Genomic DNA, 27,614 nt, shown 5'->3' on the forward strand with positions numbered 1-27,614 from the left:
TTTAGCTGATCTGACTCAAGCTAGCCAAAACCTTTTCCATCAAAGTGTTTCAGAGAGTTGAGACATCTCATAAGAGGCAACAGGATGGCTTGTACTCAATATTAATACTTATTCAGTAGGGCAGTGCTCTCCAGATTGTCTGCTTACACTTTAGCCAGTCTTATGGATATATGTGGTTTAAAAAATCTGGAGGAGTAAAATTGGATGGTTCTGGAAATTTGGTCCATTTGCATATTAATAAACGTTGTAGCTTGCTTGTATTACTTTTTTTTCTGGATCCAAAATGCAACGCATCAAGTGAGCATGTTTTGCAATAAAGGCAGAGAGCTCCCTCCCGCTGAATAAACTGTGTCGTGAGTGCCTTCCACATGACACAGAGCACAGGTATCTTGGCACGATTTCTGGGTCCCATTGTATAAACTGCAGAGTGGTGTCATAGGAGGAGACCAGGGCATGGAGCAAGTCAGCTCACTGGGCTTTGAGTCCCAGCTCTCCAGGGGACAGTGGAGTGACCCTGGGCATGTCTTTTTGCCTGAGCCAAAGGTTTCTCATTTTTACAAAGAAAGACTTAGACCAGATAATTGCTGTGCCCTCTTGACTCTACTTTCTATTTGAGATGGATATTTTGTACAAGTATCATGGGAAGGAATGTCAGTTGGACCCTCATTTTGAAGGCAGTGAACTTCACTCCTTCCCAGAGAGGCTTCTCACCAAATTCATTATCTTTGGCTACAAAATTGGGAACTATATTAGCGCGTGTGTGTATGCTTTCTCCTCACCAATTCATAACTCATCCAAAATGCTAATTTGGGATTACCACGACCTTTTACACATGAGGAAACTGAGGCATGATACTAGACAACGGCAGACCAAGTGAGGTCCCTTTGAGAGCTTTTAGATGGTTTTGCCAGTTTTTCCTTAAAAAGACAACGTTTAAAATTCTTGGTTTGGGGGAACGCAATGACAATCTCATTCCTTTCCTAACGCTTCAGCTCAGTAGGCAGCCTCACTGATATGTAATACGTTTTTGTCGAGAAAATTATTTGCTTGCTTTAGAAAACAGTTAATCACTGGAATGTTTTACACAAAGGGGCAGTGATCCGAGAACTAACTTAAACTACCAGCCCTGTTTACCAAACCAAAACCCAAAGCAGCCAACCAGACAGCACAGCTCATCGGCGATTTCTCCCTGTACTGGTCCAAGCGTGATTCAAAGTAAGAACAGCAGATAAATGTGTATCCTAGAAGAGATTAGTGGTACCATTTATATAGTGTAAAGTCATGCAAACCATGCTTAAAAGGAAGCGGCTTCATTGTGGTGACATGAGGAGGAAAAAGGCCATGTCAAGCCCCTGCCCAGGTGGGGCCGCCACGCACATGCATGCGATCGATGCAGCCATTGGTGATCTCGCTGGTTAGAGTCGGAGGTGAGAGCGAGTGAGCTATACAAAGTCTGTCTACATTACAAGGAGGAGTCAGCCCACAACCCCTTTCAAATGGGCTTGTTGGGAGGGGTCCATATAGAATCAGAGATCCCGTCCCCTGTGGACGACAGCGGCATGGAGCCACTGGGTGTGAAGGGGTCTGTGTCTGTGTCTGTCTCCCCCTCGGCGAGGTAACGTTTCTCCCTCATCCAGCTCGACCCCCCGCTTGGGCCAAACACATAATCGTCTCTGTCCTGGGAGATGCTGAAGCCACTGGGAGACTGTTCCAGCTCCTCATGGTTGACCGACATCAGGGACAGAGGGGTGTCACTGTCCCGCGTGATGCTGCGTCTTTGCCGGGGGGAGACCCGGTCCGAGTACGGGCCGTGCAGTTCAGCCTGGGTGTGGTAGCTCACTCGGGAGTCGAGAAAAGTCAAGATAGGCAGGACGGTGGGCCTTTCTACATATGTTTTTGCCGAAGAGGAAAGTGTCGCTGGGACCTTTCCAGAACTGGGTCCCCCTTGGGGCAGGTTCACTGAGTCGTGGGCAAAAAACCCATAGGGGCCGACTTTGTCTATGGGCACCTGGTGGAAGCTGTAGGGGGGGTCGGGGGGGCCTGTCTCGGAATAGTTGTAGATGATGGTTTTCAAATCGGAATCCCTGTTGTCCTCTTTCTTCTCCACCTCGACTGGTGAGGAGGTCCCCTTGGTGGGGTAGTACTCCGTGACGTGCACCTGCAGCTGCTCCATGTGCTGCATGTGCATATCCACGAGGAAATCCAGCTTCTTCCCCATGTCCTGAACCTGGAAAAGACAAAGAACCGGAAATCATTGCTTTCTCTGGGGACGGGGGTAGTTATCATCGGCTGGGAGGAAACGCTATAGCGTTTACTTGTCAGAAAGGAAGTGGGTTCTTGCAAGTAACAATAATAACAGCTAATTATTTCGTGCCTCCTAATTTTGAGCCTTGCACAGGTATTAGTGCTAATCTAGAAAAAACCTAGGCAAGGGCTTTCCAGAAAGTGAAGGCTGGAAGCAGAGAGACGGTCTGAGGACAAGTTTTACCCAGGGAGGAGGCGGACTTTCTGCTGCTGTTTGGGTCAAGGAACGGGCATTCTTGGTTTGCAGACATTCCCTTGGACAGATGGCGTGTGAATCGTTAGTGCTCATTTCTCCTACATGGCGATGTAAGCCCCACAGAGACAAGGGCAGTGGTTAGCAAGAATCGAGCTTCTCAGAACTGGAGACCCTGCCTGAGGGCCTGGAGGCCAGTGGAAGCTACACTGAGATAAGCCACATCCGCTCCTACCTACGAAACCGGGAACTTATTTGAAACTTGTGAGTGCATATACACAAGTGTGCGTGCATGCGTGTGTGTGATGTTCTCTCTCTGATAACTCATAACTCGCCTGGAAGCTCTGCAGGCAGGTACATTCGCTCTTACAGATGAGGCTGTGAAGCAGAGTACCAGGTACCGGCTGAGATGGTATCCAAGCCCTTACAGTAACTAACACTTACATAGCCATTAGTAAGCATCTGACTCTGCTTTATGCACTTTAAAGATATTAACTCATTTAATTTTCACAATAACCCTGTGAGGTGAACACTATGATTATCTTCATCTTACAAGTGAAGATGTGCAAACAGAGGCACAGAGAGATGAAGTAATTTGTCAAAGGTCACAGAGCTGGCAAATGGGAGAGCTGAGATTATAAATTAAAAATGAAAAATGATATTCTTGATGTGCCAAAAAAGAAGAATCATTCAGTTTTTCTCTCACCTCTCCTGCACAGATCCAATTTTGGGTTATGAATAAAAGAAAAGGATTGATAGGAGTCCTAAAGGAAATTGACAGCGCCATCTATCCAGTGTAAAGTGAGGCAAACTGTGCGAAAGTAGAAGCTGGTTTACTGCGGAATGCAGAGGCGAGCTCTACAGGGCGCCGTGAGGGAACGGGTTCTCTGTGAGTGAGTGGACCCCACTCCTAGCCCACGCTCCTCCAGACCTCTTCACACAGCCCGCCTCGACCCAAGCTTTGAGGGAGGGAGGACTGAGCATAGCAGGGAAGGGCACTGACATTTCTCTATGGAATAGCATGAAGCGCACGATGCAGGAGCTCCCATTTGTGGAGTGCTGATTGTGTGTCGGCTACCGTCCCAGGCAATTTACACATATCAACTCATTTAATCCTCACAGCAACCTTATAAGGTATTAAAATCCCCACTTTACAGGTGGGGAAACTGAGGCACAGGACAATTAATTAACTTGCCTGTGATCACCCAGCCAGTAAAGTGCTAAATCGGGGGTTTAATTTCCTCATCCTTTTTTGAATGGTAGATACTCAAGTATGTTATCTCCCTCTAAAAAAATGACATTTGAAAATAAATTTTACACGCTTGCTTTTTGCGGAGGGAAAAGAACGACCTACCTGTCTTTCAACTTTCACAAACTTCCCCATCATGCTTTGGTCTTCAATTTCCGATGTGGATGCTCTGGCTATATATGGTTCGTTCCTAGGAAAGAGCCAACAGTCCTGTAAGATCGTTATATCTATGTTTGCTTTGCGAGGTCATTTGGGCTACATGGGCCATGGCCCCTGGAGCGATCACACTCATGCTCATGTTTATGCCGTCTGGAAGAGGCCACTGGACTCTGGAGGCACAAGTGAGTCAGGAAAGGCCAGCATTTTCCTGACTTCCACATCAGTGTCATACGCTCACCTTCACTGCAGGAAAATTTGAAGCCAATTATTAAGCTTCCGTAGGAGGCTTTGTGTTAAAGTTAATAAAGCACCTGACTGTGCCTAGAGTGTTTAATTCCTTTAAATTACATCCCTTTGCCATTCAGTCTCAGACTACTGGTTGAGCGCTTCTCCTCTGAGTGTGTTGGGGAGGGCTGAGGGGACGGACAGTGTCTAATCTTTGAAATCCTATGCAATAGGTATCAATATTTCACCTGTTCCTTTCTGTTACGAGTGGAAAACAGATGCTGAATCTAGAAAATGATGCAAAAGATGACCTTGGTGGGGAAGGCAATTGAGATCTGTGCTGCACTGCTCCTTAGCTATGCCGAGTTATCATCTGCCCAAATTCCAGTTAGTTTCAATATTATATTCTATGTAGAAGAGAACTTTCAGGAAGCCCAGCTATTGCTCAAAACCATTAATATTGTGCACTTTCTAGGTAGCCAATTTTTTCTCTCACAGGCTACCACCTCCTGCTAAGTCCCTGGCCTGTCTTTGGCTGAGCAGTCGTGAATTATAGCAGATGTCCAAAATTGGTGGACGTGTGCTAAATCCAGCCCACCAGTGTTTTCCTTATCCTGCACAGGGTTTTAAAACATGTCAGCCATCTCAAAAATGGGGGATTTCACATAAAATCTGGATATTCAGCTTTTCTTAAAACATTAGACTATCTGGAAACAGAGGATCGTCATTCTTAAAATTAGCAACAGCGAAACAGAGTGACAATTAGCTCCTTGCATGGGGCATGTGCTCTTTAGGGCCCCTGGTCCTCCACTCCCTGATCTAGCCCCAGGACTGAGGCTGATTATATCACTCACCATGCTTACATTCTCGCTTCTTTATAATGAGGATCCTTATTATTATACGGTGTTTAAGAGTTCTTAAGCCTGACTCCCTTCACTCATTTTTGTTACTTGCCTTGAAGACATTTGGGCATAAAGAAATGTAAATTCAGGCAGTGGACTTTCTAAAGGACTCCTCCTTGTCCTTCAGGACCTATACAAGGAAAATTTTCAAACATTTTTTGGGGGAGAGCAGAGCAGAGGGACACAGCTCTACTTGTCACAATGTTGTCGGGGGCCTGACATCTGGTTTCCTTCTCGGGCTCTGTCCTGGGAGGAGAATCAATCAATCCAGGGGTGACCGTGCAGGAAAAGCCAGAACAGCTGACCAGGAATGCCCCGGGCTCTGATAACATGCAGTGTTCTTTCTGTTCCAATAAACTCATAAGTCTCCTGTTCTTTGATAACAAGGAAATCATTATTTTTATTTTCAATAACCATGAAAAGGAGTGTCACCCTATGGTCTGAGAAGAGGGGTGGTAGGTCTTTTGTACAGAAACCTTTCAAATGGCCACAGACTGGAAAAGCCTTCAGGTTCTTTATTTTATCTAAGGGAATGGCAACCTCACCCAACCATAAAGGAACCAAGCTGAGATCTGCGGATGGGGATGCTCCACGGGCACCACATGCCCCACCTGGGAGATTGCTGGGATGGGTAGGTGAACGCTGCCCCTTTCTGAGACTTCTTATGTTTTGGAGTTGATGGAGGTCCAGGGCTGAAAATCATGTCTATTCTGAAAGAGAACACACAAAGCGGGGGAATTAAATTACAAAGAGCTTTACACGTGCAAAAACAAATGCAGTTCATTCTATTCCCTCTTTAGTCAGGTCTGAGTTTGGAATGTATAAGAGAAGGAAGAAAAGAGAGAGGAGGAGAGAGAGAAACGGAAACAAAGAGAGACAGAGAGAAAAGAGAGACTGAATTTATTATCTGAATATATTATTATCTTTTTTTGTCCAGTGGTCCTGAGAGCATCTCCTCATCCCAGGGGAGAGAGAGATAGCCAAGCCACTGAGACAGAGTGAGGGCAGATCTTGTTCTCTCTTACAGGAACTGTCATGTGTGCTGAAAGCCTATCTGGTCTTCCAGCTCTTTTATTCCTCCCCAAAACATCTAGCTAGGGAATTCTTCCTGCTAAATCCTAGACTCCATTTTTAGCCATGCAGATCTCCACTGCTCTGCAGGCTTCTCTGGTCATTAGAGGGCTGGATCTGACACTAGCTCCCGCACCCTGCTTCCATGTCTGCATTAAGCACCAGCTCCCTGTCTGCGCTGCTCCTGAGCACAGTAGGAGACAAACGTTTCCCATTGTGCCGCAGGGCTGGGGCAGGGATGGGGTGTGGGAGCAGCCTTGAAGGCTCATCACAGGTCCAGGACCACTAAGACCATGCACCCAGAAGTGGTCATGGATCACTCTGCAAACCTGGCTGCTCCTCCATTGACACCATCATGTACTAAGTCAGCCTTCCCTTCTTTCTGTCCTACTCCAATGTCAGCATCCCTGCCAGTTAGTCATCCAGGCAGTGGGCCACCAGCCACAACTCATAGAAATACATTTTCCTGATAAACATAAAAAACGGTGACGCTGTAAATGTCTACTCTATCCACATTAAGTTGGGCTGATATTTTTGGAATCTGGTATGTCCTAGACTTCATACTCTCTTCCTCTGAGCATAAACAACAGCGCACCAGGCTCAGTGTGAACTCGTTCACACATCTATTTGTTCACCAAGCACTGAGCACTGACTGTGTGCCTGCCACGATGCTAGGCAGTCATAGTCGATATTCCAGTTATGGATCAAGTACGGTCACAAATAAGCATTCTTCCAACCCAACAGCATCGTCAACTTTCACCTCATTCAACACGATGGTCCTATTAACTCTGCAGGACTTCCCAGTAGGGAAACATTAGTCAGACGAGGAAACCGAGGTCCAGCGATGACTCAACTTGTGTCAATTTGAAACCTCACAGAGGTCACAGAATGAGCTGCAAAGAGGACTTTGGTTTCCTGATGTCAGTTCTATGACTTGACATATTGTCCTTTATTTTTTTAATGGCTTTTCTTTTTAAAAAGATATTACAATTCATTAAAGATTTGATAAATTTAAAAAGCAGGAAAAAAAAATCACACGTGGACTCATCATCTCAGAACAGCCACTATAACCCCTTGGGGGAAGTCACACTCCTTTTCTTGGCCCCCTCTACGGGAGAGTGTGTGTGTGTGTTGTGCGCATTTCTGAGTAAACACATGTGTGTACTTTTTGGTAATCATACTGTCCATACATATTAGTTAATATCACCACAAGATCAAGGCAGAGTATATATACATAAAATCATATATACATATAAATATACACATATGTACATGTCTGTATATATATGTCTGAGTGTGGTGTTAGTAATCATATCATGCATATGTATTCACAGATCATATAATTTTTTTTATCTTATTATACACACTTTTTTTTTTTTTTAAAGATTTTATTATTTCCTTTTTCTCCCCAAAGCCCCCCGGTACATAGTTGTATATTCTTCGTTGTGGGTTCTTCTAGTTGTGGCATGTGGGACGCTGCCTCAGCGTGGTCTGATGAGCAGTGCCATGTCCGCGCCCAGGATTCGAACCAACGAAACACTGGGCTGCCTGCAGCGGAGCGCGCGAACTTAACCACTTGGCCACGGGGCCAGCCCCTATACACACTTTTTAAATGTCATTTGATGATTCATTTTAGTGAGAGCAGGTGCCCTTCTTTTCTCGATCACTATTGCATAATTGAGGAGCTGGGGTGTGTTAGGCAGAAGAGGAGCTTTGTAACCAGTCAGACCTGGTTTGACTTCTGGTGCTGCCACCTCCTAGCTTGGTAATTTTGGGTAAGTCCTTCACCCTTTGAGCTCTGGTTTCCTCATTGGTAAAATGGCATCTTTATTGCAACACCTGAAGGGCTTAGAAGCGATTAGACAAAGATAGGTAGAGCGCCCAGGTGGTCAACAAAATGCTGGCAATTATTAGTTGGGCATTGATGCTGTTTCCATATTTTCACTATTATAAAGAATACTTGGCAAACATTTTTTTCAGTATGGTGAAAAATTTATATTTAGACTTAGCCAGCTGGACTCAGTTTAGATGATTCCAATTTTGTTGGCAACATTCAAAGCATCACAGTCAGGGCCCAGTGGGACACATGCCTTCTCTTCACGAGGCCTGACCAGGGTATGGACGTTGGCCGTGTCAATGGCATCGAGCTTCTTCACAGCCTGTTTGATCTGGTGCTGGTTGGCCTCAACATCCACAATGTTTGACTGTACACATTTGCTCTTAAAATTTCTCTCTTGCCTTTTGGATTATTTCTGGAATGTCTTTCACCCTCAGCTCTAAGGTTCACCTGGCTTTGATTCCAGGGCATAATCCTTACAGGTGCGACTGGCTTACCTTGACTGAAGGTACTTTATCCTGGATAGCATGTCGAGATGTCCTGCGGAATACTGCTCAATCACATCCTTCACGTCGTAAGGCCTCAAAGTCTCCTTGAATTTTTTTTTATAGAGACGGAATTGTAGAATTCTGTAACATGAAGGAGAGACATTGGTGCATTGTGAGTAGAGAGTGAAGGAAACTATAATACAAGACTAGCAAACTCCGGGGTGAGGGTGGGGAGAGAACCAAAGAGAAAACTTTAGCTGGGGAGAAGTTCCAAGTCTTGGTCTTGGTTCCACCCCTTTGAACCAGGAGCACTGGGCTGGCTAGTGCCTCTCCTTCACGAGCCCCTCCCTTCAATCATTTGAATAATAAGAAAATCATAGTGACAATGAGAGCTAACATGCATTGAGCATTCATTGCAGGCCCGACATTGAGCTAAGTACTTTTCGAACAGTCTGCTAATCGATCAGTTCACAGATGAGTAGACTGTGGCCCAGAGAGCAACAGCATCTTCCCAGGTAATAATGCCAGAGCTTTCCTCAAACCCGGGTTTGTATGCTCACAAGGCCTAATCACTGTCACACTGCTTTCCATCTGAGGACAGCTGATATCTCTCTTCCTCAGTAGCCTCTTTAATTCTTTGGTTTGTGACCTCCTAGAAAAGGGAAACTAGCTTCTGTTTCCAGGTTTTCTTGGGTTCTTAGTAAAGTGGAACACCCAGAAGTCACAGATGCCAAAGCCTCACCTCTATCTCCCGGGGAACCAATAAAGTCATCCCAGATGGCTAATGCTCCTTGAAAACCCCATCACAAGGTCAACTCCTGCTGAGCACGGCATTAACTAAAACCCTTAATCACAGGCCAGTGACAGGAAACACTGCCTACCCCAGGCCCTCCCATCTCGTACTTATACTTCTTTTCTTGTGGTGCATTCAAAGTTCATTTTGATTGTCGTAGCCCGTGGCTCCAGCCTCTACAAGCTATTTTGGCATACTGATTATACCATCCAATTTACTTGCCATCCTTTCCAACTTTGTGCCACTTCATAAGCCTGCTCTTTCCATAGCTCCATGTAAGGTAGGTGTCAGAAAACACCAGCTCGCAGGACAAATCTGGCCCACAGCCTGTTTTTGGAAGTAATGTAGGAACACAGCCACAACCATTCATTTGTGTACTGTCTATGGCTGGTTCTGTGCTACAAAGTCAGAGTTGAATACTTGTAACAGAGACTTATGGACCACAAAGCCTAAAATATTTACTATCTGGCTCTTTACAGAAAAAGTCTGCCAACCCCTGAACTGAGGCATCAGTGGCAATGCTCAAAAAGGACAGGGCAGAAGCCAGACCAGGGAGCAGCCCAGCAGAGACCTCCTTCCAGGCTGACACAGACTCATTCATTGGTGTTCCTTGAAAAAGATCGTTCAACCAGTTATGAATCCAGATGCTTGTGTTTTCATCCAGCTGTATTTCTGTCATGTTGTACACGATAGTGTCATGAGAAACCAGGTCAACGGCTTTGCCGAGGTCCACATATTATAACACTACTGCGCTTCCTTGATTCATTGACTGGGAATCTTGCTGAAAATGCCATGACTAGTTCTTGGAGAATCCACCTTAGCTTCTAGAATTCACTGCCACCTTTGGGGAGTGTTTATAAGCCTATATCCTGACCAAAATTTTCTTTAAGTAGTAGCATTTTTGTTTCCTTACAGAATTCTATAGCAAAACAGAAAGAGCCAGAGTGGATTGTCGCCTTGTCTGATATAGCCAAAAAAATCCTAAAATTTATTATCTTGTTATATATGCTAATTAAAAAGAACGAGATGGATGAAGACAGGCAGAAGAAAAGCTATTTTGAATAAGAAGCCTATGAAGGAAGCAAACTCCACATATAGACACCTGCCTGCCCCAGCATCCTTTAAAATAAATGGTGGTCAAAGCCAGACAAGAGTGTGACAGTTGGAAATACTGTCAGGAGCTTGTGGGAGCATTTGTATAAAGAGGTGAGCAAGGGTCACCATGATGGCTTGCTGATGCAGGAATCATTTTTCTTTAGGCAGCATCTTCCATAGAATACTGCCACACTCTTTAGACTTGACTCAGGGGTTACTCGAGGGGCTTCTCACCCACCTTCCCAGAGCCCAAGAACACTTTACAAAGCCATGTCCTGTGGGAGCTGAGCTGGGTCCTAGGGAGGCCTACAGGGGAGCTGGGGGTGTTACCTGACAGCCCGGATGGCAGCCTTCAGGGTGGGGATCATGTCTTCCACGAGGAATTCATTCCCGTAGCCCCTGTCTTCTGCCATGGGATCACCCGTCCCGGCATCTGGGAGGGAGACACATATCAACGTCAGGCCATAGCACTGGAAAAGGCTCGGGGACCCCGTTCTGTCAGAGCCGTCCAAGCTCAACCTCCAGGGTCTTTGTTCCCACTTTCGGAAACGCCACAGCGTTCTCCAGCTGTGATGTCATTCAGGCTTTCTTAGCATCCCCTTCTATTACTCAGAAGTCTGAGTCAGAGGTGCCTGCAGTTCAAGGCTGTTGGTTGAGGGAGAAGGCTAGGAGGGAGGTGACGTGAGTTCTGGGGTTCCTGAGTGGCCCCTTAGAGGCAGCAAAGGGCACCTGAGTTCAGATTCTTGCTCTATCAGTCACTACCCTTGCGACCTTGGAAGGGTCACTTTCTGAGCCCTGCTTGTCCTCCCTTTTCAAAGTGAAAGGGGCACACAGAGGCTGTTACTCCCACAGTCCCTGCAGGGAGCTATTTCTACCGCCTGGAGGCGCTGCAGTCCCCAGGTCTCCAGATCACTCTGCCTCTGGTCCCTTTTCATCCTTCGAGTTGACCTCCATGGCAATTCAGCTCATCATGACCCCCCTTAGGAACAGTGGTGCTATGTCCCAAGGCTCCCTGGAGGCATCTGCTGACCAACATGATGATCTTGGCCCAGAAAACGGCTAACTTGGGAGCCCGCTGCTCTATGAGCTGTGGACTCCAACACAGATGCCTCCAGCCCAGGGGACGAGAATAAGATGACTCAAGAAGAATAAGAATTCTTGAAGAATAAGAAGTTGGTTCGGGAAAGGGAGGGAACAGGCTACTTTGCAGCCTGGAGGGTTCTTCATCAGGGGAGGGATGGAGGAAGGTGGAAAGGGGAGGAGGAGGAGACAGGTCCAGGGAGCAGAAAGGCGTTACCTTCAGAACTCTGCCAGAAAGCGTAGGCTTTCATGCGGAAGGCGGTGCGGAAACGCTCTTTATTGTTTAAGCCAACAGGCTTTGGTTCTTTAGAAGGACTTTCTTCTATGGCATCTACATTCAGAGGGGTAAATAGCTTTCCTTTAGTATTGCTACCACGAGGATTAGAAAGGCGAACCCGATCCAAGAGACCCAGCTTTTGGCTACAAAATAAGCAAAAGTGAACAATTTTCCTCCTTGAGTGCAGGCTCTCGTAATTTCCCGTCCCTCTCCATAAAGACTCACACATCCTCCTCCACGCGGGAATGGGACGGCCTGCCCTCCATGCTAAATCTGATTTAGCGGCTTAGAATGGGACAGGACTTGGTTCAGATCCTGGCTTGACAGGTTCCTAGCTGTTACACCTTGGGCAGGTTTCTTACGTTCTCTGAGCTTCAGTTTCCTCCTATGCTTGAGTGGAGTTTAAATGAGATACAGGACCTAAAATGCCCAGGTGATAGGGGCAGGCAGCAAAGCTTCGTTTCTTCTCCATTTCCCTCTCCTCTGCATCAATAACTGCCTTGGTACCACTCCATGGTGCCCAGATAGCAACTTACCCAGAAAAAGCCTTATCAAATGTTCCTTGAACAGAACTGGATGATATAAATTATGTAAAGCAGGTACCCTAACCCGGTGGCCACAGACACCTCCCATGGATAGAGCTTAGGGGCCCACGGGCTTGGATGGGAAAAACATTACTAACCTCTAACTGAATTTAGCATGTCCTTCAATTACGAATGTAGGTAATAAACCCCAGTAATATCCTCAATGCCCCAGTCATATCCTGTGACTTCTCACAGCAGAAATCACAGATCATTTTACATCCCGTTATCTCCAGGTATTGCGACGTATGCTCGTCACTGCTTCAAAATTACGGCAGTATTCAACCTGCCATGAGGTCTTGTCATTAAACTCACCACAAAGAAGCATATAGATGACTGCATATCAAATGTTTAAATATTTTGATAATTGTGTTTCAATATAGTCAGTTTCTTTTGTAACCGTATGCATTTGTTTTATGGATTCAAAATTGTTATTCTGAGAAAGGGTCCCTGGCCTTCATCATGTTGCTAGAAATGTTCTCAGCATAAAAAATGGTGAATACATCCAACAGAAAGTTGCCTTGGTGCAAAAACCAGTTGCATGTTGACTTGAAGTCCAGCTCCATTCCTCACCATCTAGGTGACCTTGGGCAAATCCGTGACCTTTCTGAGCCTCAGTTTCCTCATCTTTAAAATAGGGATAAGCTTTCTCTGCTTCAGCTGGTTGCTATGAGATGATGTTTGTCAAGGATGTGGCGCAGAGCCTGGTATGCAATAGGTGCTCTACAAATATTAATTTCTTTCCTCTATTTCTTAGCGTCTGCCTTTATCCTTTTTGTGTGGTACAGAACAGAGAGCCACACTGCATGTTTTCACACATCAATGTACTCAACTTAGCAGCTCCTTCTCCATCACCCCACATAGGGCTTGGCACACAGTAGGTGTGCCAGGTACTTGTGGAATAAATGAGTGAGCGAATGAATATGGGTGTCGAACCAGTTCTGCATTTAACTGAGATGATTTAGTATTTCTAAACAGCCTGTCTGGCTATGACAGCCATGTGCCTCGCGCCAGAAGGTGCTGACATCTTTACGGCTTGATTCAGTGAGGGGGTCATGGGTGTTGTAGCTGCAGAGGAGGCTGGCACACTCTGCATGCCGAGAAGGTGCCCTATGCTCTCTGAGCACCAGACCCTCATTGGTTAAGTGGGCTTAAAACACCTGCTTGGCAGAGGCTTTGGGGAGCATCACACAGGATAATACCTAATGCTTCTTGCCTTCAGCCTGGCATAGAGAAGGCACTAAGACATATTTGGTTAACAAATGAATGAATCAACATATGGGTGAGCAACTGTTATTCCTGACTCCCTCTGGACTGCTCTCTCTCACCCAGCACTGTTACATTAATAACCTGCACACATAAATTCAGAGAAACTCCAATACTCAGCTCCATTTTCTTTGACCCAAAGTCACAATTTTTGGAACTGCTTTCCTGACTGGTCCTAGTTGAATGACTAATAGGACAGATAATCTATCAGTGTCCATGGGCAAAAAATACCGGACAAGGAAGGAAATCGACTGAACACACAGAAGGCTTTCCTACCCACAAGCTAAGTAAAAGCCCAACTGTAGGACAGTCACTTCTCAGGCCCTCTTCTCCTTGTCCCCTGCCTACATGTCTTGGTTTATCGCCAAGTGGATCCATCACTCCATCCGCACCAAGCCCCTTGCCCATCTCTAAGCTCCCTCCTGCAGGTCCTGGTACCCACGGGTCCTCCAGCCTGCAATGCCCTTTCTTGCCTTCTTGGCTGACTTCATTCCCGTCCACCCTTTAAAACTGCCTGGGTGTCCGCTCTTGGAAACTAGGTACTCCTCGTCTGCTCCAAAGACATGCTCTGTTTTTCTCCGTCACAGTGTTTAACACACTGTATGGAAACCGTACGTTTCCATGCCTGCTCACCCGACTGGATCGTCTACGTAGTTGTCTTTGAATCCACCAGACACCCCTGCTCAGCACATCCTGATGTTTAGGGTAGGAGTGAAAATCATGGGCTTTGGGGCAAAACCGGCTTGGATGGAAATGTTTTGAGAAACATGTGACCTAGGACACAGAACTCATTCTCTCTGGCCCCCACCTTCCTCACGTGCACAACGATGACAACCAGCCCTCGCTGCACACAGCTGTTTAAGGGTTAAATGAGAGAATGCGTATAAAGTGCTTAGGGATGCGAGACGCAGGAAGCCTTGAAGCCTTCAGCAGACGCTGGCTGTCGCCATGATCTCGGTAAATAATCCTCTTCCCAGGAAGCAGTAGAAGACTAGTGACATGTGTGAAAAGGATGGATAACATTTCCTGGGCCACGGAAAGTTTTTTTTTAATGAATTGAGATGAGTTCTGGGGATTTATATATTATCTTACAGTACTTCTTAATGCTAGTCTCAAACACTCACCATTGTCATTGAACTCAACCTCTGCAGAAGATAAGTAAATGAGAAGCTTAATTCTAGATAAACTAAGCAAGACAAAACTAACGGCAGCCACTGTGTCCTGACCCGAAATCTCAGCATAACTGCTGACTCTCAGAAAGATAATGAGAGGACCCTCTTGGTTCCATCTGTGCTGGGATTTAGGATTCGCTTGTTTGGCATTTAAATGCTTCATTGCAACCTCTAACAGTCTGAATTGCTTTGGTTATGTTCACTTAATACCCCGTTGGTCACAGAGGACAGTGTTAGGAATCCAGACGCATCGGGCACAAGTCAGAAACCTCAGCTCTGAATTACTCATAGCCATTGCACCTAAGAGGCTTAAGGAATTCCTCCTCCAGCAAAGTGGGTGATCAGCTTACTTCTTAATTGCATCTCCTGAAAGCCAAGACCCCAAAGGATAATGAAACGCAAGGCAAAATTCAGCCCTGAAACTCAAAATCCATCTCTGCCCCTCTCCGTATGGATTTCCAGTGCATTATTCAGGCCTTCTGCTCAGAAGATACAGCAGGTCTCGCAAGAAAAGCCCTCCTTAGAGTTACATCAGATTTCTTTGGAAACATGGGGTCCCCGATTTGTTAAGTGCAGACAAACAGTTCCCAACATGAACTAGAAAAAACTGCAAAGAGATGGACTGGGGATGGAGAAGGAAAATCACGGGTGTTCTGTCCTGGCAGATACAGCCTTGCCCTGGGCTCCTGCCTCAGGTCTCAGCCCCAGGGAACTCCAGCCATGTTAAACCCCATGCAATTCCCTGACTTTCACAATTCTTTGCTTTTGCAAATGCGGTGACCTGCATCTGGGAAAACCTTCCTCCCTTCTTTTACCTAAATGACTCTGATCTTTTGTCTGAAACTTGGTTCAAACATCAGCCCCAAGACACATCCACTCTTGGTCCAATTACATATCTGGTCACTGTGCAACGAGAACATCTCAGGCTTTTCTCAACCACAGCCCGTGGCCACTGTAATGAAATCTTGGACTTAGGAGAGACTCTCTCACGAAAGCAGTGCTTCTCAATTAGGGATGACTTTGCCCCCAGTGGATGTTTGGCCATGTGTGGAGTCATTTGATTGACATAACTTGGGGAGTGCTACTAGCATCTAGTGGGTCGAGGCCAGGGATGCTGCTAAACATCCTAAAATGCACGGGACAACCCCCCACAACAAAGAATTATCCCACCCAAAATGTCCATAGAGTTGAGACTGAGAAACTGAAAGGAAAACTGTTGGTCTGGAAGCTGTACTTTGTTCAATTTTATGTATCCAGCATCTAACACAGTGCCAGGCACACAGCAAGTACTGAAAGCACTGTTATGGTATTGAACGAAGAAGGAAGGAATATGTATTTGACCTTCTAGTTAATAAAATGCCTCTAACCTGAGCTGAGAGAGGACGTGTATAGCGGAAAGGGTGGACTTTGGAGTAAGAGAACGGGGTTCAAATCTCTGCTCTGAGTTAATATTTCACCTTGGCTAAGTCAATAATTCCTTCTGATTTGTTTTTTTCACCTGTAAAATAGAGCTAATACTATTTATTAAATAAAAATGTGTTCAACACCTTACAAATGCTAGGCTCGTGGTAACTTGCTGAGTATACAGTGGCGACTAAAACAGACATAGTTTTCAGCCTCCAGGGGGCTTATGATAAGGTCAGGAAGGGGCACAATAAGCAAACAGATACATATATTGTTATAAATCTGACCAGGAAACAAAGAGAGTGTAGTAATGGAGAATAACAGGAGGTTGACTCAGGTCCGGTGGTCAGGGAAGGCCTCTTGGGTGGATGGGAAGACCAATTAGGAAGCCAATTTCAGTAGTCCGGGACCAAAATGGAGATGCTCCAGATGATGAAGCTGAGACCTGAACGGTGAGAAGATGCCAGACTTCGAAGGAGAAGGGTGAGGACGCTCCAAGCAGAATAATCGCATGTGGGGCGAGGGACATGAGGAATGGTTTGTGCAACTGAAGGGAGGGTATGTGACCAAAACATCGTGAATGAGGGGCAAAGTGGCACAAGATGAGATCAGAGGCCAGATCAGTCAGGGATTTTAGAAAGAGGATCCAGAAATAGAAATAGAAAATAGGAATTTCTATTTTATTCTAAGTGTACTTGGAGGCCACTAAAGAGTTTTAAGAAAGGGAGAGTATATCAACTTTGTATTTAAAAGAGAACACATGTTCACAGCCGCATTGTTCATAATAGCCAGAGGGTAGAGACAACCCAAACGTCCATCGATGGATGAAGGGATAAACCAAATGTGGTATATACATACAATGGAATATTATTCAGCCTTGAAAAGAAAGGAAATTCTGACACACGCTATAGCATGGATTAAACTCGAGGACATTACGCTAAGTGAAATAAGCCAGTTGCAAAAAGACAAACACTGTCTGATTCCACTTACATGAAGTATCTAGAGCAGTCAAATTCATAAAGGCAGGAAGTAGAAGGGTGGTTGCCAGGGGCTGGGAGGCGAGGAAAATGGGGAGTTGCTTTTAATAGGTACAGAGTTTCAGTTTTACAAGACAAAGAAGTTCTGGAGATTGGCTGCACAACAATGTGACTATACTTAACACGACTGATAAAACTGAGGCTGTCCTACTTTGGGCACATCCTGAGAAGGCAGGATTCTTTGGAAAAGACAATAATGCTGGGAAAAGTAGAAGGCAGCAGGACAAGAGGAAGACCAAGTATGAGATGGATTGACTCCATAAAGGAAGCCCTAGGCACGAGTCTACAGTTGCTGAGGTGGGCTGTTGAGAACAGGACATGGTGGGCATCACTCATTCATAGGGTCAACAGGAGTCGGAGCCAACTTGACGGCACATAACACATGCTGAGCTGTACACTTAAAAGTGGTTAGATGGTAAATATTATGTTATGTGTACGTTACCACAATTAAAAATAAAAAAACAAACAATGGCTGCTCCTTGGAGAATGGATTGGAGGGAGGCAAGAACCCAAAAGAGAGACCAGTGAAGAAGCCACTGAAGTTTTCCAGGCAAGAGATGCTGGTGGCTTGGACTAGGGTGACTGCAGTGGGAAGAAGGAAGAGAGGAGAACTTTTTGGAGTAGAACCACAGTAAGTCTTCCCTGATGGAGTCTATGTGGGGTGTTGAGGGAAAGAGACGAATAAGGAACCACTCCTGGGTTTCTGGCTACACAAAGGGGTGGATGGTGATGCCATATTTTCAGTTGAGTAAGATGAGACAAAAACAGGTTTGGAGAAGAAATCAAAAGTTGAGTTTGTCAGTCCCTTTCCTTGACACACACACAGCCCCACACATACACACTTCATACAAGATGGTTGTGTGAAGCAGATATTACCAAATTTTGACGATTTGCCTCACAGCTCAAATAACTTAATTTGAATACTAGATATCACTATTAACATATTTTTGGAAGGTAGAAAAATAAAAATATAAATTAATTCTGGTCTGTATTTGCATAAAGAAACACTGAAAAAATATCCTAGAAACTAAAAAAGAAATTACCTATGTGGCGTTGGAGGGTGGCAAGAGGTGGACAGAGACAAACGTTGGACTAAGACATTCAACTGTATGCCTCTATATACTTATGAACCATGTAAATATTTTTTCCAGAAAATTAAAATTCGAAATTAAAGATTTATTTAGACCCCCCTCCAGTGGGAATTTCTCAGTGGTTATGCCATCCTGCTGGATTCCGAATTCCTTTCTCCCCTCCCACTTCTCCTCCTTATAAGGTCCCTCCAGGGTTGAGTTCTTTCCTGCTCAATCTAGATTTTTCTCACTCCTAATTCAATTAAACTCTCTTTTTCCTTACACTCAAATTCAACTCTGGGCCTACTTTTGCACATTAAAAACTCATAAAAGTGCTCATGTGAACAAAGCACAAAGAGAGACATAGGAGTGGTACTTTCAAATACCATTCCTGCCCCACCCTCCCAGCCAGGACACAGAATGAGATGGGGATGCTGGGGAGGAGCTGTCCCTGAGGCTGTGATATCACAGAGAAGTTGGAAGAAAGGGCATCTAATAGGCAAGGTGAAAGAATATCAAAGGCAAATTGTGCTTAGTAAACAACTTTGCTTGGGACAAACCTGACTATATTCTCTAGCCTCCTTGTGCCATCTTTGTTGGGCATGTGTGTCCTAGATAAACTGAAAAAACTTATATTTAAAAAAACAAAAGAGCAAAAATCGAGTTTGAGACGTTAATTTTAGGAAGACTGAGAGGTATCCTGTCAAGCAAACAGTTGGAGATCTTGTCTTTCTTATTCATAGTCATATTCCCTAAAATGGTTTCTGGTACACAAGAGGGCCCTAATAAATATTCATCGAACAAGAGGAGAGATGGATGAATGGTGATGGATGGATGGATAGATGATGGATGGATGGATGGATGGATAGATGATGGATGGATGGATGGTTGGCTAGATGATGGATGGATGGATGGATGATGGATGGACAGATAGATAGATGGATGGACAAACGGAGAGTGCAGTGTCACTGCAGCCAAGAGAAGAGCCTTTTGAAGAAGCGGTCAATCTGTCTTGTGCTGTTTGTTGTGAGAGCTCAATGAGTCAGCACAGATTGAATGACCAGCACAGAGCAGAGCAGCCAATGCCACCCACAGGTGTTAAAGCCCTAATTTTGTCTCTTCTATCCTTCCCTCTTTCATCCTTCCATCTTACCACAAAGAAAGGGTGGCCTTACGCAAGGTCTGTAGCCCCCTTTTAGAAGGCTCCTCTAGCACCATGGGCTACCCTGAGAAAGACAGAGAAGGCAAAGAGATAATAAACATCTGTCATCATCCACAGGCCAAACCTTTGAGGCTTTGGTGCCCTATTTTAATCTCTGAGAAAAGACTACGAATGAAAGTTGCCATCTTGCCTTGGTTTCTTTTTAATGAAATTGGGAATCTTAATTGGGGATTATATGACATCGAATGTGGAGAAACCAACAGGGACCTGGAACTTGATGGGGCTTCCATAAACAGCATCAATACTGAGGGAGACAACGGTCATTTCTTTCTGCTCTCCCACTGTTCACAGTGGAGCCGGCAGAACCAAATAACTCACATCCCTTGTTTTTAGCTACAAAATACATTCCCCTAGAGAGAAACAAAGGCTCATTTATTTAGGCATTTTGTGCATTTTCTTTAAGACGTTTGCACGCTCTTCTTCTTTACCACCCTAATGAGCTGGCATTTCTAGGAATTTCTCATGTAGAAAGAGATGGCCTGTGGAAAGATCCCAGGCCTAGGGACTCAAGGCTTGTGAGTTTGAAGGATGAAAGCATGAAGGAGAGAAGGAACAAAATCAGAGCCTGAATGCCTCCCTTAGCCCAGTGAAAAGCTCTCAGCCCTTGATAGTCAGGCCAAAGGAAAGCGCCTCTGCGGATCCTCCCCAGCCTCCTGTTCCAGGTGCAACTTTGAATTCCTTTCCTTTCTTCTCCTTCTCCTTCCTTGTGTCTGTAACATCCCCATACCAGGACCCTCCACACCGCGTTGCTCCTTTATGGTTAACACATCCTCCTCCCCCATCAGACCATGAGCGCCTTCCCCATTAGACCGAGAGTCTCAGCTCCCTGGGAATCTCTGGGGCCTGACATAAAGCAGGGCTCTTAACTCAGCGTTTCGGTTGGAGGAGAAGGAAGGAAGGAAAGGGGGAGGGAGGAGGGGCAAAACTATTGCAAAGTTGGGATTCGAACCTATGTCGAGCTGACTCCTAAGCCAGCCCCACACCCTGTGGAAAAGATCCTGGGCACAGAAAACCTGGAAATATGGGTGCCAATCAGGATCATAACGGTGATAATAATAAAAGCAACCCCTTATGTAGTATTTGCCATGGGCAAGGCTCTAGTCTAAGCACCTAATCCTTACAACAGCCCTGGGGGTAGGCATTCTTACTATAACCAATATACAGACAAGGAAACTGAGGCACAAGGTTTAGCAATGTGCCCAAGATCATCCAGTCAAAACTCTTAAAAGCAACCCGTAACTCACACCATCTAATGAGGCAAAACAACATGGGATCAGTTCTGCTACGGTGGCCACAAACTCACAGCACACAAGACCTGAAGTGGCTTCAGAATAGCCTATCCAACCTCTGCTTTCTCGCGATGAGGGAGTTTAGGCCCAGGTGGCTGGTGGTTCCTAAGGGACTGTCTAGACTGGGGAAGAAAAAGGGGGGATAAAGCAGAGACGAGGAGGCGGGATGGTGACTAGACTGACTGCTGGGCTCTGAGGAACAGCACCGAGATTCTGAAATAACCCTGATGTCTTAATCCCGTTCTCTCTCATTTGGACAGGTCTGCAAAGTTAGCTGAGCTAATGACCTATTTGGTTTCTTCTGATCCACCAAATCTGGGAACCTATGAACACAAATCCAGGACATTGGCAGCTAGCGCTCCGAGGACACACAGGCTCACACTGATGTGAGAGTGAGGAGCAATATATTTTTCTCTGTTAGTCTCCTAAAAGAATTATTTTCTCCATGAATCCAAATCTCATGTATGAATAACATACCAAGTGACTAGCACGAACATAGTGAGCATTTACTTCACGCTGGGCCACAGGTGTCACTCCAACCAGCCCATGACACTATTATTACCTCCATTTCACAGATAAGGACATGGAGATGCAGAAAGGGCACATGAATTGCCCAGGATCACACAGTGAGTGAGTAGGGCAGCCAGGCTTTGAAGTCTAATAGTCTGTTCTGTGCTCTTATTGCTATGACTACCTCCTAATTCTACCACCTGGTTATTTTTAGTCCCTGGTTAAAGAGGAGAGAGGACCACGGATCTGGAGGAAGCCAGGCAGACACAGGATCACATGAAAGCCCCTGTGCGAGTTGTTTCACCCGGTGAGCCCCATTGTCGTCAACTGCGTAGGGGGACATGGATATCTAACTCTCAGAAATGTCCATCTCAATATCACATATCGTGGATCTGCTCAGACAGCTTCCCACCCTGTGCAAGCCATTCACTCTTGCCTTTGGCAAATGTAGAAGATGGAATGTGTCCCCCCAAAAGATATGTTCAAGCCCTAACCTGATCCCTGTGGATGTAACCTTATCTGGAAATAGAGTCTTTGCAGATGTCATCAAGTTAAGACAAACTCATCCTGTAGTAGGGTGGGCTCTTAATCTAATGATTAGTGCCTTTATAAGTGAAAAGAGTGGGATACTTGGGTACAGGGGCACAGAGATACATAGAGAGAAGAAGACCGTGTGAAGATGGAGGCAGAGAATGGAGTGTACAAGTCCAAGGAAGGCCAGGGATTACCAGCAACCCCCAGAAACTAGAAAGAGGCAAGGAAGGATTCTCTCGAGAGGCTTTGGAGGGATACGGCCTTGATGACACCCTGATTTTGGAGGGCCAGCCTCCAGAACAGTGAGAGAATAAACTTCTGTTGATGTAAGTCGCCCAATCTGCAGTAATTTGTTATGACAGCCACAGGAAAAGAATACAGCAAACACTGAGGGTTTAGTGGATGCTTGAGTACTGTTTTCATACTGACAGGACCAAGTCAGAGGCTGCGACCCGCTCTTGTGTGCTAAGGAATGATGTGCTTACAGGAGGAGAGGAGGCTGCACGAAGGGTAGGGAGAACCATCCTTTCTCGTATTTTTGCAAATCACACTCTTGGAAGAATTGAGAAGAAACCTCTAGCCTTCTCCTAGCTTCTCCCCATGGGAGGAGGTGAATTATCTGATTGGGTTATGATGAGTCTCTGATAGCCATTGGCCCATTTTCTTGATTGGGCGGGTTTCCCTATTAAAGGTGAGTTCTGAATTCAAGGTCACACATGGTTTCTCTCTGTCTCTCAGTGCCCCACGGGGTCAGACAGGCCACGATCCCAGTTGGCTGGCTGGGAGAGTGTCTGCTCTATCCAATGTGCTGGTTCCAGGGCCAGACTTAGTGGGAAGTGTTATGAAGCTCACTGTTGCCGCAGGGCCAATCCTGCTTTACCCAGCTATATTTTGATCTTATTCTGACTTCTTTGTCTACTTCTCAATTGATTCATAATTCAGAGCAAAAGGGGTGCCATCAATAGGCAAACCCCCATATTCCAAAAGGAAAACTGAGACCAAGCCCTTAGTACATGTTGGGGATCACTCTGAGGTTAAAGAACATTTGTCCAGTCTCAGTTACTCTGCAGCCTGGGACCAGCGTGGCAGGGTCTGGATGGCAGGAGAAAAGACTAATAGCTGTGGGATTGTGTCCAAAGGTCTTATTTCGCTCTGGGTAACAATTTTCTCATCAGTAAAATTAGAAGATTGGATTAATTCATCTCTAAATTCCTGCACACCTCTAATAGTCATTTTTTCCCAGGGCATGGAAGGAGATTTATTGCCAACATCATCCATCACCCTGTGAGATGAATTTCATGTGGCTTACAACACAGGGAGAAGGCAAAGTGTGAATTACAGTGTCTGATCAGAGGCTCCTTCACTCAGTGGGAGATCCTGGCTCTGTGCTTTTCCCTGACCCCACAGCCTTCTCTCAGGGCAGGGACTCCAGCTATGTGAGCCAAGAAAGGGTAAAAGAAAACAAAACAAGCAAAAGGGGACACCAGCAGCGACCAACTGGGTAGCTGTTCTCAAGAACTGTGAGGACCAACATGGTGGTCGGGACCATGAAATACAGAGCGAGACCAACTGGAGCCCAGTCCTGCTCTTGCTACTTTCTTAGCTGTATGACCTCATGCAAGTCACTTATCTCTTTGAACCTCAGTTTCTTCATCTGTAAAATGGGGGTTAAAAACACTATCTGCCTCATAGGGTGTCTATGAGGGCTGGATGTGCGTAGAACTACACCCGGCAAATAGTAAACATTCTATATAAATAATTGTTATTACACTTGAATTCTTTGATCCAAATAACGATCCTGTATTAAACTTGATAGCCTGATAATGGGAAGGACACAGTTATGAGACAGGAGAAAAAGATGATGCCTGGGGCAAATTCCCTCTCTCTCCGAAGACCGATACTGAGGAGAAGAGTACTGGAGGCCGCTGTTCAGACTGAATTGTCTGAAAACACAAAGTGAACAACTGGGCTCAGGCAAGCAGTTACTGCCAATGCAGTCACCTGTTTAGAGAATTCAAAAAATGCTATCTTCTGTCAAACAAACTCCCCTAATTATCAGCACTGCTGCACGTCTACTGAATAGTTATAACTGATGTTCAAAACGATGTCCCTAACAAAAAACACCAAAGTCTTTTCTGGCATAATCTAGAAAATAAATGAGGCTCAGTATGTTTTATTGTTGATGTTCTTTGATGCAATATTATTTTTAGGAATTTGGAAATTTATGGGTAGAATTTATGCCTGTCATGGGCATCTATCATTTTTGTCTGCTCTATGTTTCATCCTCTATTCTTTGGGAAAAAGGCTCTATTCTATTGGGGAAGTGATCCTCCCAGCTTCAATCAAGTGATTCTCATGCGGGCTGCCAATCATAGTTTCTTCAACTCCCAACCCCCCACTCTAATAGGTGGAAACATGACCCAGAGTTTGACTAGCAGTAGCCTCTTATTCTCTGAGCCATAGAGATTGTCCAAGGTGCAAGTATTTAACCCAAATTGGGCTAATCTAAGTGCTTTCCTGGGATCTTTCAAACTGGAGTTGAGTGAGCGATAGGTGGACAGAAGAAAGAGGAAAAAATATGTGATCCTCGGGCTGCTGGCATCCACAACCTTATCAGCATGCAGAAAGTCAGCCAAGAGAATGAAACCAAAAAGAGAAGCAGAGACAAGGGATGAAGAGAGAACTCCAGGAAGGGTCCCATTCTTGTTTCCCACCAGGGGTTCCCACCCTCTCTGACGGGTGACTCTGTGAGCCATTACATTTCCCTCTTAGTCCAAAGCAGTTTAAATTGGGTTTATTACAGTGGTAAAACAAAGAGTTTGTCCTTCTATCCATCTGTCCATCCATCCATCCATCCATCCATCTAATCATCTACTCTTTCAATAAGTTAATATCTACTTAAAGCCAACCATGTGCCAGGCTATGTTCCAGGCACTGTTTCAGGTGCTGGAGATAAAGCAGTGAGCAGAACAGCCAGAGTCTAGCCCCTTGGAGGCCTCTGATCTGATGGGGGAGGCAGACAAGAAACAGGCATAATATAGTAGGTAATCATCAGTGCCGCCAAGGAAACTGAAGCAGGATCAAGGGGATAGAGATTGATGGGGAGTGGGTGGAGGGGCAAGGAGGGCCTCTCTCAGGAGGTAACACTGGGCGGAGCCCCAGATGAAGTGAAGGAGGGAGCCACATGAAGAGGTGAGAGAAGAGTTCCTGGCCAGGGAGAACAAGGGCCAAGATGATGTGTCTGTTAGAGTAACCGAGCTCACTCTACTCCTGGGTCACAAGGAGGGCAGGACAACCACCTGTGCTGCAGGGGGACTCAGCCTGGTGTGGTCTGATACAGTCAGACAGACCCTGAAATCCCCATCTTGGCTACTTCTGCACTGGGCTTGGGTGTAAGTTATGGAAATGCTTGAGCTCAATTTCCTCCTAAGTAAAATGATGGTACAATATTGCCTATCATTAAGTCATTTCTGTACACATTCAGTGAATATTTATGGAATACATTCTATATTTCAGGCACAGTGTTAGCCTTATGGAATGCGTGGTCTAGAGAGGAAAAGAAAATTTTAAAAGTTTTGACTATATTTAAAATAAAGGCTTTATTAGGGAAGTGCTGAGTCCTACCTAAGGGCACCATGATGGGGCATCTAAAGTAGGTGAGAAGGGATGGGAGTGGATGTCAACTGACCCCATCTTCACAAGAATGAATTACGATGACCCAGGAAAAGTGCTCAGCTCCCGCTAAGCCCACACTGGAGGTTGGCCCTCTTCCTTCTAATTAACCTCAGAGTCATAGATCCCGAGAAGGAAGCAGAAAATTATCAAAGCCAACCTTCTACCCATTGCAGGAAGTCAGCGAGGCTCAAACAAGTCTGCAGAAAGCAAAACACTCATGAGAGTCCTATCCTCAGGATCAGAGAAGCTCATCTGTCTGTTGACCCTTTGGGGGTGGGTGGCAATAAGCAGTAGCTGACAAATGACTATGGACTTGAGCTCTTTCCAACATGCTGACCTATTTTCACCCCAACACAGAACCAGGCTCTGTCAAGTCACAGAGAATAAAACCCTTTCCCCAGGCTGACAAATAAACAGATGTGTGGGCCACCTACTCTAATAGGGCAAAAAGATGAACTCCAAGTCTGATTCTCGCTATTTAGAAATAACACTAGAGGAAGACTGGGACACCAGTTGGCTGGCAGCCTGTTGAAGAAGCGAAGACTAAGGGGGAAAATGGTACATCAGAATTAATCCAATGCACACGCACATCGCTGACTGCTCTCTCGTCTTGTTCCCTGCCTTCTTTGGTACGGGAATGGATTCCTCTGTCGACAATTCACCCATCCTTCCTGCAGATCTCACTCCCCACCTCTAGGCTTCACAGCGGCAGTTGCACCTGGCATTGCACCTGCCATTCCATCAGCCAAACCTATTTGCTGTTCAAATCCAAAATGCTGCTCCCCAAGCCTGGATCGGGGAGATGGAGTGGCTTATATAACTGATCTAGCTCTTCTTCTCTGAGCAGGATGAGCCGGCAAACACCCAGCACCTCTAACCCTGAGAAATCACGGGATGTGTTTTCCTCTGCACCCCTGGCAGAGCGGGGAGTTGAAAGGGGTGTAAGTTGGTGATTACATTTCAGAAAGTCCCTTTATAATACTAAAGAATCATCTCCAGCAAAGCCTCAAAATGTATCTCTCTGGGCCCAAATTAAACTGGAGGTGCCTTATCCAATGCACAGTGATATTTTGCACGTACGTTCCAATTTGGCTGAATTCTGTTCATGTCTGCATAGAAAAGGCTCTCAAGGCAGACTCAGTAACTCACTTGCAGTGTCAACACTGGCATGATTTATAACCCTGTTGCTCACGAGAGAAGGAGGGGAAAGAGCATCCAGTTGGGAGTCCGGAGACCTAGATGGTATAACCCCTGGTGCTCAAGGGCTCTGTAACTTGGGGTGAGCCTGCCCTCTTGGGGGCCTCAGTTTTTACAAAAGCACCCGGGATTGGATCTTTGATGTGTCTTCCTGCTCTGCCTCTATGAGCCATGAGCAGGTTCTCTAGCAAATGTCCCCTGACACGGTCACTGCCAACCGTGCAGCCTCCTCTACAATCTCCCCAAACGTCCCCTACAGGCCTAACTGGGTCCAGGTAAGAAACGCCCGGTCCATCTGAAATCACGCACAAAGGAGGAACAAAGTCTAAACTGTTTCTGCGTGTGAGTTAACCGGCGCTGTCTGTGACCGTTTCTTCCAGGACGGATTATGTACGGGATGGGGCATCACAGACCCCAGGCAAGAGGATCTCACTCAGCTTCCCAAAGACCGTTGTCCTCAAGTCATTCCCTTACAAGGTGGCTCAGGGTCCTGCCACCTTCTCTGCCCAAATTCTGTCAGCTGTAGGACAACAGTGGGGTTGCAGTGTCCAGGAGACTGACTGAAGCTTCAGAGGACTTTGTCAACAATAATAGACTAAATATATATATTTATGTATATATTATGCATATTTATGTTTATAAATATATAAACAGTTTAAACTGATGTTTGCAAGAGATGGTCTCTCTTTACAATCTTGAGCAGGGTCCATAGGCTCCCTGATGTTGTGGCATCTTCTGGAGAGGGAAAGAGAGGGAGGGACAGAGATGTGCTGGTAACCTGGAAGCTTAAGCCGCCCTGCAGCAGCCTATGGTGAGCATGGTTTACTGGAGAAACCACCGCAGTTGTGGGGGCCATGAATTGTAGTTTTGATTCACTTTCTGAAGAAACATCTCCAAGCCCAAGAAGCAAAGGAAGGACGATATAGTGGAAATAATACGGTCTTAATCTTGAAATCTGAGTCTGAATTTTGATCTTACCACTCA

At 45.6% G+C, this 27,614-nt stretch overlaps 1 protein-coding gene across 1 annotated transcript in view; it reads right to left on the minus strand.

The window, feature by feature from the left end:
* Positions 1 to 1,229: 1,229 nt before the first annotated feature.
* KCNQ3 (potassium voltage-gated channel subfamily Q member 3) overlaps positions 1,230 to 27,614 on the minus strand; it is a 299,717-nt gene continuing 273,332 nt past the window's right edge. Inside the window, exons 10-15 of the mRNA XM_014831297.3 lie at positions 11,614 to 11,816; positions 10,647 to 10,749; positions 8,438 to 8,569; positions 5,644 to 5,742; positions 3,852 to 3,936; positions 1,230 to 2,227 (exon numbers count right to left, since the gene is read on the minus strand). Coding sequence (XP_014686783.2) covers positions 1,493 to 2,227; positions 3,852 to 3,936; positions 5,644 to 5,742; positions 8,438 to 8,569; positions 10,647 to 10,749; positions 11,614 to 11,816 — 1,357 coding nt within the window. The 3' untranslated portion in view covers positions 1,230 to 1,492. The remainder of the gene's footprint in view (positions 2,228 to 3,851; positions 3,937 to 5,643; positions 5,743 to 8,437; positions 8,570 to 10,646; positions 10,750 to 11,613; positions 11,817 to 27,614) is intronic.

The sequence above is a fragment of the Equus asinus genome, chromosome 12 (genome assembly GCF_041296235.1).
Source record: "Equus asinus isolate D_3611 breed Donkey chromosome 12, EquAss-T2T_v2, whole genome shotgun sequence".
NCBI classification, from domain to species: domain Eukaryota; kingdom Metazoa; phylum Chordata; class Mammalia; order Perissodactyla; family Equidae; genus Equus; species Equus asinus.